Genomic DNA, 18,078 nt, shown 5'->3' with positions numbered 1-18,078 from the left:
GATGATACACTGTATGACAGTGGTTCTCAACTGGGATTGGTTTTGTCCCCCACCCCTCCACCAAAGGGACATTGAGCAATGTCTGGAGACATTTTTGCTCATCACACTTGTGTGCTATTGGAATCTAGGGGGGTCAAGGCCAAAGATGCTGCTAAACATCCTACAATGCACAGGACACCCCTCCCCTAACAAATAATTATCCGGTACAAAATATCAGTGTCCCTGCTGAGGCCTTGCTATAGAGATTAAGAATAGTTCTTAAACTTTGGTGTTGTTTAAATTCCTGGCTCCATCACTTTTTAGTTGAGTGATCTTGGGTTTATGATCACTCAATACCTTATTCCTTAATTTCTCCATTGATAAGATAAATGTAATAATGTTCTTATATACCATTGATATTATACATCAAAGGACGGAATGATCTAATGCAAGGTAAGTGCGTAGAACAGTGATTGGCAAATAGAAGTCTTTGATAAATCATACTTTTTATTAATGAAATATGTGGATTAAATAATAAATATAACACATTGGTGAACAGACATCTGTCCTAGTGCTCCCATCATTCCTGTCTTCTGTTTCTAGAAAGGGCAACAGGTGAAAGAAAGTCAGTTACATTTTATTACTGTTTGTTGTTAGTTGCCAAGGAGTCGAGTAGTTTCCAACTCATGGTGACCATATACGTGCAGAGGAGGACAGCTCCATAGTGAAAGGTTGTGACCATTCAGAAACAGATTGCCAGGCTGTTATGGTTACCTAGTGCCACTCTGACAAGAATATATACCACAAATGGGATGGCCTTAGCAAACAAGAGTTTATTCTTACAATTTGGAGGCTTGAAGTCCAAGTTCAAAGTGCCAGGCTCTAGGGGCTGGGTGAAAGCCCCTCAACCTTGGGGTCCAGCTCTGCCTCCTGCTCCTGGCCCACTGGAGCTAGAGGCATTTCTTCACTTAGACAGCTGCTGGCTGCTGAGGCTGAGAAGCCCCAAGGTTGACAAGTAAAAAGGCACAGTCCCTATGTTATCAATCCACACGGCAGGCCATTAACTTAAGTTCATTGTAAGTCCCAAGGATGGCAGAGCATAGCTGGCTGCTGAGCAACAATATGGCTACATGCAGGGTCCAAGTGTGCCATAGGCTAGAGACCATACCCAAAGGTTTCTCCTTATATATGGGAAGCAGACCACATACCCAAAGACAGCTACTCAGCTGCTTGTGGTAGAGCCCACCATGGAGTTGATTGCCAGTCTCCTCATGGGGATTAACTCCCACCAGCTGCCCAGCCACTCAACCAGGCCCAGCCAAGTTGACACACAAACTGAACTACTACACAGGCCTAACTTCTGAGGTGCCTCTGGGTGGATTTGAACCACCAACTTTTTGTATGGTAGTCCAGTACTTAACCATTTGTGCCACCCAAGGACTCCTTTAGAGTTGGGTTGAATATGGACATTGGTATACTTTTCTGGGACAGGTTGTTTTGTTGTGGAAATCCCAGAATACCCTAATGTGTTCACTAAGTGGTTAGTTAGCCTGCCAAGTAGCATGTTAGTTGTACTGAGTTTTTTTTTTTTTCAGGTGGATTCATCTTCTTTCTCTGCTGCAGGTCAGGATCCTAATGTGTGAAAATGAAGTCCCAGGCAACCATCATTTGCTGTTTAGCATTATTTCTGGCCACAGAATGTTTCCACTATAGATCAAAAATTCACATAAAAGTAAGTTTGATCCATTCTTATATGGTCTCAGAAGAAACCCTACAGCTTCCTTACAAGGCTAGATTTCTGAAAAATAACATGCCACTTTAAATACATTTTCAAATAATTAAATTTTATTCTTGCTTCTAGTAGCTTTCTAAAGAAAGGAACAAACAAAGAATGATTAAGGGGTGACAGGAACTTTCTCAAGGTACAACAGTAGCATAATCACTTTGCAAGCTACAGAGAATGTAGGCAGGCAGCTGGTGAGAGGAGGAAGTACTAGCCTGGGAGTCAAGCAACTTAGATTTAAATTTGAACTTGGGTTCTTGCTGATTGCACAAGTTGCTTTACTCCTGTAAGTCTTATTTCCATAGAACACAAAGGCATGGAGGGGATTCTTTTGATAACCTTTACAGTCATTTCCAGTTATAAAAGAGTTTATGATTCTAGTATTTTATCCTAATGGTTATGCCTAGTATCTGTTCATTTCTTCCTCACTAAGGACATTATTAGGAGCTCTGGTAGCATAGTGCCTAAGGCACTTGACTGCTAACCAGAAGGCTGGCGGTTCAAACCCACCAGCCACTCCTCGGAAGGAAGGTTGGGCAATCTGCTTCCGTAGTGATACTGCCTCGGAAACCCAAGGAGGGGTCGCTATGAGTCGGGGCTGACTCAACGGCATACAACAACAACAACAACAAGGACATTATTAGACTATTTTTGTGGCGTAGTGCCTAAGGCACTTGACTACTAACTAGAAGGCTGACAGCTCAAACCCAATAGCCACTTTTTGGAAGGAAGACTGGTCAATCTAGCTCCATAGAGATACTGCCTCAGAAACCCAAGGAGGGTTCACTATGTGTTGGAATCAACTTGATGGCAGTGAGTGAAAGCATCATTAAATAAAGGCAGAAAACAGCTTAGTGGTCATCTTCTCTGTTGTCCTTGGATACTTAAACTTCCTAGATGATGTATTCAATCCACCAACCTGATAATCAGAGCCCAAGTGACACCCATCACAGTTCTAGCTCTCAGTAGGGAGAGGATAGTTTATTTCCTATCTGTGCTCACATCCATGTCTCCTTCAGCAAGTTCCTGCATTATCAACGCGTGGACCTACTGCAGGTTTCTTCCCTGTCTTGAGCACATTTTCTCTACTTATCCACTTGGAACCTCTAAATTGTGAGGAGAGAAGAGTCCCACAGTAAAGAGAACCTTTTGGAATTTATGTTTTTCAGGATGGACATGAATATCAAAGACCTGAAAGAAAATTTGGAAGGACACAAGGTATGTAGCCATAGAACCATCTCCATCCACTCTGGAATCTGGGCAGACTAATGGAAGGATAATGACATTACAAGCATGTTCCAAGGATGTGGACCAGGCTTTCAAATAGAATAGCTATCTCTAATAAATTCACCATGTTTACCAGAATTGACAGATTGTCTTATAATTTTACCATCACCTATAAAACAAATTGGCAAACATTCATATGTGCTCTGCAATTGCAGACAAGTGTCCATTTTCAAGCCCAAATAGGACATCTATTTATCCTGAAGAGGTAACAAGATGTAGAAAGGGAAGGAGGACAAGGTTCAATCTTTCCTTTATTCAAAGATATTTTGGGAGTTTTCACGTGTACTCTGGTGCTGAGAGTCTGTTGAAGCAATGTAAGACGGGTATCATGGTGGTGAGACTGGTCACTCTTAGAAAGTGAGAGGTAGATATGGAGATCATCCTTAGCAGTACCCACTGCCGGGGAGTCGGACCCGACTCATAGTGACTTCTCCTTGGGTTTCCGAGGCAGTATCACTACAGAAGTAGATTTGTCCAACATTCCTTCCAAGGAGTGGCCAGTGGGTTTGAACTTCCAGGCTTCTCGTTAGCAGTCAGATGCCTTAGGCACTATGCTACCAGAATTCCTTAGTAGTAAGGTAATAAAATTACATGGTTTTCACCCAAAAGTAGGGATAACTGAATTATGCAGAATTATGGCTAAGTATGTACCTCTCTATATTAATGTGGAGTTCAGAATGGGGAGAGGAGAGAAAAGTAACTAGCATTTATTAAACATTTATAGTGACATTAAGTACAAAACACTGTCTAACTTAATATTTATAACAATGGCGTGGAATCCCTCGAATTATATGGATGAAGAAATTGACAACCACTCAAGTTAAATCACTTTCAAAAATTGATACATTTCATAGATGTCAAAGAAAGATGAAAACCCAGTTTCTTTTCTCAGCTAATGGGGTCATCCACAGACTTGTCCAAGCCAGAAATATGGGACACTCCTTGACTTCCAGCCAATTGATCACCTCATCATATTGAATTCAAAACTTTAATAGTTGTCAGCATTACATATTTCTTTCCATTCTACTGCCATTGTCCTAAGGCAATTCTTCCTGGGAATACCTCAATAGTGTCATTCTTGAACTCCCTGACTTAAATCTATCTTCTATGGCTGATGGGCCAAACTTCATAAATAAAATTTTATTGGAACACAGCCACCCTCATTTTTTTACATATAAAAATCAAGCTTTATAAATAAATTTTTAGAAATAAACTTTTTAGTTTTCATAAAAATTTTATGGGAACATGGCTACCTCCACTCATTTACATATTGCCTTTGGCTGCTTTCACACTACAAGAGGTTAGTTGAGTAACTGTGACAAAGACTAGAACCTGAAAAGCTGAAAATATTTACTGTCTGCTGGGGTTGCCATATTTAACAAATGAAAATATGAGATGTCCAGTTAAATTTAAATTTCAGATAAACACTATAATAAAGATACTTGTATCCTTCACACATATACTCACAAATTGTTTGTCTGAACATTTATTTGAAATTAAACTTCAAATTTAACTGGGCTTCCTGTATTTTACCTTGTATTTCTATTTATTTGGTCCTCCACAGAAAACTTTATCATCACATCTCTAAGCTACTGTCAATTATCTTCCCAAAACATTAATCCAATCATGCTTTCAGGTAGCCTCCACATTAGCACAGTGTTCTAAGCCCTTCAGACCTGACCCCTGCTTTCCTCCCCACCTTTATCTCTTGTCACTCTCCCCATCATGTGCTTGGAACCAGCCTTTTTGAGTAACTTGTGATCACCCATTTCCATGCCCTCTTCACTCTGCCGGGACACCAGCTTCACAATTTGCTGTCAGGTCTATTTGTTGGTGAGGATGCTATTCAATGTCACCTCCTCTGCAAAGCAACTTAAGACTCCCCACAATGAATGAGATGGCCCTGCCAGAGAGTAAACATTATAAGTAGGTCTCTCTTTCTTTTCAGAGAAATGCCAGGGACCCTGCACGACTTCCTACTGCACTCAGTCCTGTGCCAAACACTTTCGTGGAGAAATAGGATTTGTGTGTAATCAAAATAAGTGGCAAAAATCAACTGAAACATGTACAAGCCTTTCTGTGGAAACACTCTTTCAGGTGATCATTTGCATATTAATGACACAGGAGCCAATACTCATGGAAGTGGTGGAGGTATTTTTGATGTGCTCCATTCAGCATGGTTTTAAGTCTCAGACTTGGACTTAGGAAGAACTACAGAGTGGGTTAATTTATCTCTTGAATTACTTTCCTTACCTAACCTCTCAGGTACTTTTCCCTCTTCCAATTCTCTTTATTCTGTCTTTTAAGCATATTCTCTATTTCTCTCTCCCAAACTCTTTTTTTCACAAAAAGATCTGAAACTTATTTACACTGTAGTGTAAATGATTACTTAAGGTTAAATTCTAAAGGTGTTAATTAATTCTTTTGTGCTAATCAATCAACCAATCAATTCAACCAATTAATCAATTGATGACTACTCAAATTCATTTTTTTTTTAAAATAATTTGATCAAGGGAAAAGAGAGATTGTGACTCAGAGGGAACAGAAATCCAATGAATACAGTAAAACTGTTAAAATCCAAGGAAGGGTCACTATAAGTTGAAATTGACTCGATGGCAGTGAGTTTGGTTTGGTTTGAGAACCCAAAATTTGGCAGTTCAACAGTGATCCCATGGAAGAAAGACCTGGCAATCTGCTTCAGTAAAGACTATAGCCAAGAAAACTTTATGAAGCTCATTTCTACTCTGTAATACATGGGGTCACTATGAGTTGTAATTCACTTGATGGCAAGGTGTTTGTTTTTAATCTTATAGAAGAAGATTACCAGGCTGACCTTCTATTATTCTGGTAGGTAAGTTCGAATCACCATCTTTTTGGTTAGTAGCCCTGGTAGCAGAATGGTTAAGTGCTTGACTGCTAACCCAAAGGCTGGAAGTTCAAACCTACCCAGTAACTCCAAAGAATAGGCCTGGAGATCTGCTTCCATAAAGATTACAGCCAAAGAAAGCAAAACAGCCCCAAACTCTACGGAGCAGTTTTACTTCTACTCTGTCAGATGGGATTGCTATGAGTTGACAATAAACTCCTTGGCACTTAGCAGTGCAAAACATTTTTGCTATTTAGTGCTTAATTATTTTTAAATGAACCTTTTTTTTTTTTTTTAACAGACTGCAAATGGTGCATCACGTGTTTCAGTAGCAGCAGCATCTGTACCTATGCCCAATCTTAGCTTTCTAGCTCCAGAGCCTATCAACAATGTAGCTCAAGGAATTCGAAAGAACTGCCCACTTGATTATGCCTGCATAATTGATGCTGTGAAATCTTCAGAAGCTACGTCTGGAAATATTGCATTTATAGTGGAGTTATTAAAAAATATTTCTATAAATTTGTCTGATAATGTTAACCGAGAGAAAATGAAGGTATTCTCTGCTAATTTCATTAAAAACTCACAATGTTTCCTCTCAAAACCTTGCATTTTAAGTTTCAAATGTACTTTTCAGGGAACCAGGTAAAACAGCAACAACCACAACAACCACAACAGCCGCAAGCATTGTATTTCCATTTTGCATGTGGATTTACTTAAGATATGGAAATTTACAAGGACTCAGGACTCTTTTTATGCATTTTTTTGCATAATCAAAAAAGTCACGTATTCATGGCTAATGCTTCCAAAATTATGCTCTATTGAACATAATTGTACTGAGAAATATTAATGAAGGTTCTGTTCCTTAAAAGGGGATCCATAGCAAGCAGATGTTGGAAATTTTGGCTTAAACAAAGTCAAGCAAGACTTTTTTGAGTGTTTAATGCATTGATGAACTTTGGGACTCTTTATAAGGGGGTGATACAGGGATCTGGTAGATAACTTGGGTAATGCAAATGGTTAAGCCTTCAGCTACTAACTGAAAGGCTGCCAGTTCAAATCTACCCAGAGATGCTTCAGAAGAAAGGCTTGGCAATCTACTTCTGAAGGTCAGAGTCATTTGAAAAGCCTCTGGAGGGCAGTTCTACTCTGAAACACATGGTGGCACCATGAGTTCAGATCTACTCTATGGCAACTAGTTTGTTGTTTCTTGGGATATGGTAAGTAGTAATTCTCAAACTTAGTGAACCATAGAACTCATTTCTACTTCCCGCCATTAAACATCCATTAATGTCTCATAGGAAACTCGAGTTCTACAGATTGCAGTTTGGAAATGCTATTCTGGGCCTAATAATAAGGCAGATAAAGTATATGTGTGATACTTCCTTTTTAGTATTTTTTTTTCTTTCTGTCCCTCTATGCAGGCTTACTGAAAAGGGATTCTAATGCATATGGAATTGGAAGGGAAATATGTCAAACAAGATCAGATCACTTGGTCTTTAGAAATTTCAGAGAACTTGACTTTGTGTGATATATGTAAATCCTTAGTATAAGAGCCACTTTTCTCCATTACAGAGTTATAGTGAAGTGGCCAACCACATCCTCGACACAGCAGCCATTTCAAATTGGGCTTTCATTCCCGACAAAAATGCCAGCTCGGATTTGTTGCAATCAGTGAATTTGTTTGCCAGGCAACTCCACCTCTACAATGAATCTGAGAACATCGTGGATGAGCTCTTCATTCAGGCAAAAGGTTTCCGTATCAACCACAATACCTCAGAGAAACATTTTATTTTCTTCATGAATTTGAAAAATACCACAGAAGGTATCTCAGGAATGATAGAAATTCCCAGGCAGGAACTATGGAAGCTGCAGGACACATCCAAAGCCATTAGTATAGCTTTTCCCACTTTGGGGGCCATTCTGAAAGAAACCCACTTGCAAAATGTGAGTCTTCCCAGGCCAGTGAATGGTCTGGTACTATCAGTGGTTTTACCAGAAAACTTGAAGCAAATCATACTCACTTTTGAGAAAATCAACAAATCTCGGAATGCTAGGGCCCAGTGTGTTGGCTGGCACTTCAGAAAAAGAAGGTGGGATGAAAATGCATGTGTAATGATACGGGATATCAAGAATGAAGTGAGATGCCACTGTAACTCTAGCAATGCAGTGATGTCCTTTTCCATTCTAATGTCTCCTAAATCAATAACTGACAAAGTCCTGGAATACATCACCTGCATTGGGCTCAGTATTTCCATCCTCAGCTTGGTTCTTTGCCTGATCATTGAAGCCATGGTGTGGTCCCGGGTAGTTGTGACGGAGATTTCATACATGCGCCACGTATGCATTGTGAACATAGCTGTGTCGCTCCTGACTGCTAACGTGTGTTTCATCATAGCCTCTAACTTTAACAGCAAGGCCCAGGACTATAACTTGTGTGTTGCAGTGACATTTTTTAGCCACTTTTTCTACCTCTCTCTGTTTTTCTGGATGCTCTTCAAAGCGCTGCTCATTATCTATGGAATATTGGTCGTTTTCCGTAGGATGATGAAATCTCACATGATGGCCATTGGCTTTGCCATTGGCTATGGGTGCCCACTGGTTATTGCTGTCACCACAGTTGCCATCACAGAGCCAGGAAAAGGCTATGTAAGACTGGAGGCATGTTGGCTTAACTGGGACAATACCAAAGCCCTTTTAGCATTTGTCATCCCTGCCTTGGTCATTGTGGCCATTAATCTCCTTGTGGTTTTGATTGTTGCTGTCACCACTCAGAGACCCTCTATTGGCAGTTCCAAATCTCAAGATGTGGCCATAATTATGAGGATTAGCAAAAATGTTGCCATCCTTACCCCATTGCTGGGACTGACCTGGGGTTTTGGAATAATCACTCTCATTGAAGATATTCCCTTGATGTTCCATATAATCTTTGCTGTACTCAATGCTTTCCAGGTAAGTTCCAAAAGGGGAAATTTTCTATTATTTTGTCTATGCAACAAAAAATGGTTATATTTTAAAATTACAGATTCATAAACTATCCATTTATCTCCATATTTTACAGGTATTTGGCTATGTGTCTCTCACCTTATTGGTTTTCAAGTTAGATTTAGCTGATCTGGTTGGCTGGGTGGGGATCTCTTTCCTTCTTTCCTCTTACTGAATAAGCATCTCTCCTAAAACTTCAGAAGATAATCTTCACTGTAGAGGAGCATTCTTTGGCCAAAGATACATGAGGCTACATTCATATATCATGACCTGAAACCAAGTTTAATTTCTATTTGTTCTCAAGAGGTTTGGGAATTCAATGAAAAAACACGCATCTTACAATGTGAAGAGGTGGTCCTGGTTATTCATTTTGGTGTTATCCAGTCATGAGTTCTTATACCTTTTCCCTGCTTTTCCTAATGAAATTCATAGAAATGGATCTTGCCATAGGTTACATATTCTTGGGAAAGTCACTTTTCTTTGAGCCTCAGTCTTCTCATCTATAAAATAAAAATATGAATCTAGAATAATCTTTATTGTCTTTTTTAGCTCTAAAATACTTGGTTTGGCAAGATTATCCCTCTGAAAGTTGTTTTACTCTCTCTTGAATACTAAGCTTGCACTTTTGGGAAGCTGTTACCAGCCAGACTCCTTTCCATACCTACTCATAATAGAAAATTTTGCAGGTCCGTTTAATCAGAGTGTTTTGGTCCTCTAGTGCTGCTCTAACAGAAATACCACAAATAGGTGGTTTTAATAAATGGGTTTATTCTCTTATAGTTTAGGAGGCTAGAATTCTGAGTTCAATGTACCAACTCTAGGGGCTGGGTGAAAGCCCCTCAAATTTGGGCTTCAGCTCTGCCTCTTGCTCTTGGTTCACTGAAACTGTAGGCTTCTCTTAACTCAGGCAGCTGCTGGCTGCTGAGGCTGACAAACTCAAGGTCGATAAATAAAATGGCACAGTTCCAAGATTATCAAACAACATGGCAGGCCACTAGTTCAAGTCCAGAAAAAGTCCCAAGCTCAGCAGGAATCATGGCAGGCTGCTGACGGAGGACCAAGCTACCTGTAGGGTCCAAGCATCCCAAAAAGCTCCAGAGATTTTTCTCAACTCTTCTCCTTATGTACTGGAAACACACCACATCCCTAAGGCAGCTACGCAGCTGTTCAGTGCAGATTATACCATGGAGCTGATTATTCTCATTATGGGGAATGACTACATCCAGCTGCCCAGCTACTCAAAACCAGGTCCAGCCAAGTTGAAACATAACCTTAACATGTTGTTGTTGTTGTTATGTGCCGTTGAGTTGGAAACTGCAGCTCACTGCTATTGTAAAGAGAATTTTATTGAAACAAAGCCATGCTCATTCCTTTACCTATTTTCTATCGCTGCTTTGAGCTACAACAGCAAAGCTGAGTGATCACAACAGAGACTCTATAGTCTGCAAAGCCGAAAATATTTACTCTCTGCTTCTTTGCAGAAAAAAAAAAAAATCTGACTCCTGCTATATATAACATAAATACAACTGTTTAATAAAGCAGCAAATTATTCCTATTAAAGTGTCATGATGACTTTATGTTACTATTACTCTATTCAATTGTGAAACAAAATATGAAGCAAACTTTAAAGAAATGCCAAGTCAGATCAGCTATCTACCTTATTTGTAATTCTTTAATCATGTTGGAGAATATTTACTTCACTGCTTCCCTTTCATTGCTTTAAAGAGAAATCTTTAACTGAAGATTTTTTTTTTTTTTTTAATCAAAAGCTCTTGGTCCCACAGAAATATCCCCAACTCTTTTTTTTTTCCCTTCTCTCTCTTTTTTTTTTTTCTTTCTCCTCAATTCTTGAAGTTACTCTGGTGACTGACTCATTATCTCATCCTTTTTCTTACTTCATAATTTAATTAAACTCTGGAAAGTTATTGTCCTTTTCTGTATCTTTCACAAAGCATTTATTTTTGTCTTTTTCTGATGAGAAGGAAAATGCTCAAAGATTTTGAGTTACATATGCTCAAATTTTCTCAAAAAGCCTTCCCTGTAGCTCTCATTTAAAATTTTTAGTCATTTATCATTTTTGTTTGTTCCCGCCATGAAACTATCTTTAGCAACCCTTTATCTTTAGGCTTCTCTCTACTTTCAGTGTAGGAGTCATATTTTTCTTGGACCTCAAATCCTACCAATTTATAAGAGAGACCATCATTTCATGCGACTTAACCTACTGCTGTTGAGATGTCTAAGATTCATGGCCACCCCATGTGTGTTAAAGTAGAATTGTGCTCTATAGGGGTTTAAATGTTGAGTTTTTGGAAGTAAATCACCAGATCTTTCTTCCCAGCCACTTCTGTGTGGACTCAAAACTCTAACCTTTTGGTCAGCAGCTGAGTCCATTAACTGTTGGCACTTCCCAGGGACTCCAGTGTGACCTTCTAGCAGTCCATGTAGTTTAAACAGGAAGTGATCTTGTCCACATAGGTCTCTGTAGTTTCCTTTCCCTCTTAATGCAAAAACTTCCATCAGCTCAAAGTCCCTGACTGTCTATTTCCTGACCTTCAACTCCAATCTAAGATATCGTCTGTGACTGTGATTTGAATCACAATCTTCCCCATTACACATATCTGTCATTATGAGTATGAACAGCTGCATCAATATATGGGAAGAAAGTAAAAAGATTTAATAAGGTCAAAAACACTATTCTATACTTGTCGCCACTCACTAAATATCAATAGCATCCATGCACAGTCCCATGATGGTGATTCTATTCCAACAGTGGAGGTAGATTACTAAAAATAAATAAATACCAAGCAGTGCATACAATCAAGTGAAAAATGAAATTTCTGATGACTGATAACTGTCCTAGACAGTATCTAGAAGAGTGGTCTTAAAATAAGCCAGTTGCTGTGGAGTCTAACCCTTGGTGCTCCCATGTATGTCAGGGTAGAAAGAACTGCTCTCCATAGAATTTTCAATGGCTGTGATCTTTTGGAAGTAGATTACCAGTTCGTTCTCCTGAACGAATGCCTCTAGATAAACTCAAACCTGTAACCTTTCAGTAAGAAGCCAAGAGTGTTAACCATTTGTACCACCCAGGTAAAATAACTCCTGGAATATTGTCTGCAAAACTATTCCTCATGCTTCTGTTGAATTTTGCCCCAGGGGTTCTTCATCTTGCTGTTTGGAACCATTATGGATCACAAGGTAATTTGAATTTGCTTCTTCATTGTAAATGAGTTTGGTGTGGCTGAGAGCAACAAGAGTGGGAAGCAAAGTTTAGGGGTAGGGGTGGCATTTGTAGGGGTGGGTTATGGCATCAGCAAAGAAGAGAAAAGAAGAAAGCTATCCTTTCTCATTTCTTACTCTTTAACAAGTCAATAAGAGGCTTTGTGTGAGTGTAACTGAAAAAAAACCTAAACCCACCACATTGTGTTGATTCTCATAGTAGAGCTGCCCCATAATGTTTCCAAGGCTATAAATCTTTATGGAAACAAGCAGCCTCATTTTTTTCCCACAGAGCTGCTGGTGAGTTTGAACCACTGACCTTTTGGTTAGCAGGCAAATGCTTTAACTACTGTGCCACCAGAGTTCCTTGAGTGTGAGTGTAGCTGGTGAAAAGATTAGAAACCATAACTACAATCTTAACCTTAATCCTACATTTAGTGATGACTACACATCAACTTTTACCCAAGTCTTTTTTGCCAGAGAGTGTGCTGATTAATTTACAAGCCATCTGATGTTGCCTCTGGCAGGGTTATTGGTCTCAGTGTTACAAATTATGGGTCAAGGCCTTGAAAATTTTGTTGTCCACTCTGACATCTCAGATGTTTTCTTACTGTCATTATTTCTTTAGATAAGAGATGCTTTGAGAATGAGCATGACTTCACTGAAGGGCAAACCAAAGGCAGCAGAGGTGAGCCTCCCCTTTTAATCTCATCACTGGAGGATTGGGCAAACTAATTCTGTAGTGATATCACCTTGGAAATCTCAGGAGGGTTCGCTATGAGTCAGATCCAACTCAATGGCAGTGAGCTTGGTTTTTGGTTTATTGGAGGATCAGTGTTCTTAGAGTTGTGCAGAGATGAATACTACAGCTTAGTGTTTAGGTGGTATCAACAAAGAGAATTTTTAGGGCATGCAAACATTCATTCATTTCTTTATTCACCAAATTTGAGGGCCTACTTAAAGTGAAAGTCAACAGAACATACCCTTTAAAAGTATTTTCCATATTGGCCATATTTCAACTTGACATCTGGAACACTGAGATGAGACAACATGAAACCAGGATCCTAGATTCATAAAATGTGACAACTGGGAAATGAGAGATAAGCTAAAAATAAAATTCTAGTCTAATTCACTCATTTTACAGATAAGGAAACCAAGGCCTAGAATACTTAAAAGATCTGTCTAATGTCACCCAGCTAATCAAGAAAAGAACAACACTTATGACAACTGGAATCAAAATCTCCCTCCATTTTCCTTGTTCAGAATTCTTCTCAGTAAATCACACTTCCTTGGATTGAAGTATACATGTACATGTACATCTTGAAGAAGAGTGTTGATCTGGTTATCTGTTTTTAAGGCACCTAGTAAAATTGCCAACATTCCTTTATTAATTAGAAGGAAGTTATTCAACTAGCAGATTTGCAATAAGTGCTACTTCTTTAAAAACAAGGAAACAAAGAGAAAATTTTCTGGACACATTGAGAATTAGCATTTATGGTTATCTAGTAGTGAGTGTGACTTTTAATAACATAGTTCATCAATTCTAAGATAGAAATTTTCTTTACCTTTCAACATCTCTGAACTGGAATATATCTCACAATCAGTGGCAAGTTATGGTTTAATTGGCAAGCTTCTTCCTTTTATTTCCTAGTGGAACATAAAAATAATGGTGCAGCTTGTAATGTTAAATTCAGTGAAATATGATGATTTAATTCTGTGTAGCTATGTCATTTTGGGAACTTCTTATGCCTTCATTTTTATAGGCATAAAAATAAATATATGTGTATTTTTGTCATTACTTCTTGTCACCATGTTATTTATTTATTTCCCCACTTAGAATCCATCATTAAGCCCAACCAATGGATCTAAACTAATGAATCATTGAGCAGAAGAAGTAAGTATTGAAAACTCAATGGAAGCTTCACTTGCAAGTTGTAACAAGCTACTCGATGTTCCTTGTAAGCAAACTATTGTCAGCTAGGTGATACTGGAGTGACTCACAAGGGAGCAGGTGTACATATCTTTCAGAGAATAGAAACTTCTTTATTGTTCAACACACAAATTAAAAAAAACTTCCTATCTTTTTTAAAACTATGTCATCCCAATTCACATGGCCAAAACTTAAGCATACTTTTATATTCTGCCTTCAGTGAGAGGATGCTGTCCTTGCACCTGCACTGATACACTATGCACCCTTGCTGTCCACAGCACTCACACACATTTATTCCATTTTGCCAGTGAGTAATGAAACTTATAATAGTGCCCTTGTCAAGAAGTAAGATTTGATTGATTGAAATCACAAAGCAATAGGCCTGTCTCTCCCTAGTTAAGTGGGGCCCAAGAGCTCTGGTGGTGTAGTGCCTAAGGCATTTGATTGCTAACCAGAAGGCTGGTAGTTCAAACCCACCAGCCACTCATCAGGAGGAAGGTTGGGCAACATACTTCCATAGTGGTGACACTACCTTGGAAACCCAAGGAGGGGTTGCTATGAGTCAGATCCGAATTGACGGCAATGAGTTTGGTTTTTTGGAAGATCATTCCTAAAGGCATGTGAGTGAAATTGTGGTAGATTAGCTGCTTACTCACAGCCAACCCTTTAGACATCATTCTAAGGAGCTCTGGTGATGCAGTGGATAAGTCATTTGGCTGCTAACCAGAAGGTCAGCAGTTCAAATCCACTAGCTGTTCTGCAGAAGGAAGATGGGGAAATCTACTGTAAAGATTTATAGCCTTGGAAACCCAATGAGTTGGATATGACTCATGAGAGAAAACAAATATGAGGCATCTGTGGGGAGAATACATCACAAATGGCAGTCAGTAACCAGAAAGCTGATGAGGAGAATATAGGAAGGGATGATCCACCCTGGTAATGGCTTTGTCTTGGAGAGGATCATATGGTGTACCAGTTCCTTGGAGTAATTGTTTCCATGCGTCTTTGGTTTTCTTCATTCTTCTTTGCTCTGAATGAGGAGAGACCCATCGTTGCATCTAGATGGCTTCTTGTAAGCTTTTAAGTTTCTACTCACCAAAGTAGGATATGGAACAATATTTTTGTGTAGTATATAATGCCAATTGAGCTCGATGTCCCCTGCGACTGTGGTCCCTAGCCCACAGGTTCAACTACTTGGTCCCTCTGGGTAGCTGGCTGTGGCCAAGAAATGACTACAACCTTGCCCCTTGTCAGCTTTACTGTATAACTGGCAATTCTTATGGAATATACAAATACACTTATAGAAACTGTCTGCCAACACTATACATGGTCATGAACATGCTCCCCCCTGCATAGACATACCTAATAGTTCAGCCTGTCCACTCATCTATTCACCTGTATATCAATGTTTGCCATCACTGACAACGCAGTACTGTATGTGCAAAAGGGTTCATCTTTGTTGCCTGTACCTCCCATGCACCTCTCTGTGTCTTTCTCTTCCTCATTGCCACTATGTTGATCACTCACATTTGGTCCATTGCCCTTCCCTTCACCCAAATCAATACTTGTCTCTACTTATCTAGCAGTGTTCTCTTCCCTCCCCTCCCACCCCTGGTAAATGACAAAGAGAATTTCCTTCCATATATAAGCTTTTTGCAAGGCGTAAATCTTTACAGAAGCAGACTGCCTCATCTTTCTTTCACGGAGAAGCTAGCAGGTTTGAACTGCTGACCTTTTGGTTAGCAGCTAAATGCCTTAACCACTGTTATCACCAGAGGTCCTAGAATATGAGTAAAACCGCCTCATATTACAAATCAAGAGTGTTCTTAGAAACAGGGTTAAGCCAGATCTGTAGAGAAGCAAGACTGTAGAGAGTGAAAACCAGGTAGTTTGCTTCAGGTATAGATGCTAATTGGGCAATCCCACTCTGGGGTGCAGGGGAGGAAGATGGCATCATTGTAAATAAGAGGTCAAAACTGCACAGTGCCTTCTGCTGTTTCTATATGAAGAGCTGGCCTTTAACATCAACCTGGCAGAGAATGTGTTCCTGAGGGTGGACAGGGTAATCAGGAAGGCTGTTCTTTGTTCCTCCAAAGTCTTTTCCCCATGCTTAAAAGTCACTTAACAGAAGATAGAGCTCTTTATTCCACGGTGAGAAATGAGACTGATGAAACAAATACCCTCCAGAGAAGCAACACAGTTTTCCATACAAAGTTAGAAATTAAGACCAGCAGAGTCGTTCCAAAGATTTGTCAACACTTGACTGCTAACCAGAAGGCTGGTGGTTCAAACCCACCAGCCACTCCTCGGAAGGAAGATGGGGCAATCTACTTCCGTAGTGATACTGCCTTGGAAACCCAAGGAAGGGTCGCTGGGAGTCGATGGCACATAACAAGAGCAACAATACACCTTATCGTTAAGAACACTGTTAGGTTTACAGAAAAAATTGTGCAGAAATACAGAGAATCTTCATTTATTTCCTAACCCAGGTTCTCGTATTATTAACATTTTACATTGTTGTTATTGGATGGTGTCAAATTGGCTCTGTCTCTGTCTCATAGCTATCCTGTGTGACAGAATAGTATTGCCCCATAGGGTTTTCTTGGCAGTAATCTTTACAGAAGCAGTTAGCCAGGTCTTTCTCCCATTTGATGGGTTCAAGCTTTGGGTTTGCAATTGAGTGATTAACCATTTACTCCACCAGGGATCCTTAATATCTTGTATTAGTGTGGTACAGTTGTTAGAATTGATGAATCAATATTGACATATTATTATTGACTAAAGTCCATCATTTACATTAGGGCTCACTCTTTGTGTTGCTCAGTTCTATGCATTTTGACAAAGCCTAATATCATATGTTGTTGTTGTTATTATGTGCTGTCGAGTCGGACCCAACTCATAGTGACCCTCCTTGGGTTTCTGAGGCAGTATCACTACGGAAGTAGATTCCCCCTCTTCCTTCCGAGGAGTGGCTGGTGGGTTTGAACTGCCAGCCTTCTGGTTAGCAGTCAAGTGCCTTAGGCACTACTCTACCAGAGCTCCCATAATATCATATATCTACCTGTTAGGGATTGAATTGTGTTCCCCAAAAATATATGTTATAAATCCTAACCCTATGTCTCTGTTAAGGAGCTGTGGTGGTGCATTGCTTAAAGCATCTGACTGCTAACCAGAAGGTTGGTGGTTCAAACCCACCAGCCACTCTGCAGAAGGAAGGAAGATAAGGCAATCTACTTCAGAAAAGATTTACCACCTCAGAAACCCAATGGGCCTTGCTATGAGTGGGAATCGACTTGGTAGGAGTGGGTTTTTGGTTTTATATTTTTATAATAATCCCATTTAGGAATAGGTTTTCTTTGTTATATTAATGAGTAAGGATTAATCTAGTGTGTATTTGAAATCAATCTCTTTGAGCTGTAAAAGAGATTAAACAAGCAAGTGAGAGAAGCAGAGATGGAGGAAGAGAGATCTCAAGCCACATGAAGATTGTCCAGGAGTAGAAAAGCTCAGAAGAGACCAGGACCTCCCCCATAAATGACACAGAGAGAAAGCATTCCCCGAGAGCTGGTACCCCAAATTCAGACTCTTAGTCTCCTAAACTGTGGAAGAATAACTTTCTTTTTGTTAAAGCCATCCACTGTGGTATTTCTTGTTGTACCATCACAGGATGAGGGAGGTTTCACTGACCTTACATCACCTATTCATCCCCACTCTTGAATTCATTCTCACTTCTCTTGACAGTCACTAATTTTTTTACTGTCTATAGTTTTGCCTTCTCTAGAATGTCATATAGTTGGAATCATACAATATGTAGCTTTTCACACTGGCTTCTTTCTCTTGGCAATATGCATTTAATTTTCTCCATGTCTTTTTGTAGCTTTATAGCTTTCTTTTTATCACTGAATAATCTTCTAGAGATTAAGTGTTTTTTTTGTTTGTTTGTTTTTTGTTTTTAACTTTTTATTGTGATTTGAGTGGAAATTTACAGAGCAAATTGGTTTTCTGTTCAACTGTTCATATCCATTTTGTTTC

The 18,078-nt window shown here is 39.4% G+C and overlaps 1 protein-coding gene across 1 annotated transcript; it reads left to right on the top strand.

Moving 5' to 3' along the window:
- Positions 1-1,624: 1,624 nt before the first annotated feature.
- ADGRF4 (adhesion G protein-coupled receptor F4) lies at positions 1,625-14,001 on the top strand. The gene is made up of 8 exons (XM_007936291.1): positions 1,625-1,711; positions 2,932-2,980; positions 4,998-5,146; positions 6,217-6,468; positions 7,488-8,864; positions 12,054-12,095; positions 12,745-12,804; positions 13,954-14,001. Exons 1-8 carry the CDS (start codon positions 1,625-1,627, stop codon positions 13,999-14,001), a joined length of 2,064 nt encoding a protein of 687 aa, XP_007934482.1.
- The last annotated feature ends 4,077 nt before the right edge of the window (positions 14,002-18,078 follow it).

The sequence above is a fragment of the Orycteropus afer genome, unplaced genomic scaffold (genome assembly GCF_000298275.1).
Source record: "Orycteropus afer afer isolate SDZICR_OR568_19922 unplaced genomic scaffold, OryAfe1.0 scaffold00034, whole genome shotgun sequence".
NCBI classification, from domain to species: Eukaryota; Metazoa; Chordata; class Mammalia; order Tubulidentata; family Orycteropodidae; genus Orycteropus; species Orycteropus afer.
Note: the sequence above shows the minus strand (reverse complement) of the source record. Positions and strands in the feature narration are given on the sequence as shown.

Coding starts and splice junctions, on each gene's coding strand:
- ADGRF4 (XM_007936291.1), top strand. CDS start 1,625: ATGAAGTCCCAGGCAACCATCATTTGCTGTTTAGCATTATTTCTGGCC. Junction 6,469..7,487: donor TTAACCGAGAGAAAATGAAG/GTATTCTCTGCT, acceptor TCTCCATTACAG/AGTTATAGTGAAGTGGCCAA. Junction 8,865..12,053: donor CTGTACTCAATGCTTTCCAG/GTAAGTTCCAAA, acceptor ATTTTGCCCCAG/GGGTTCTTCATCTTGCTGTT.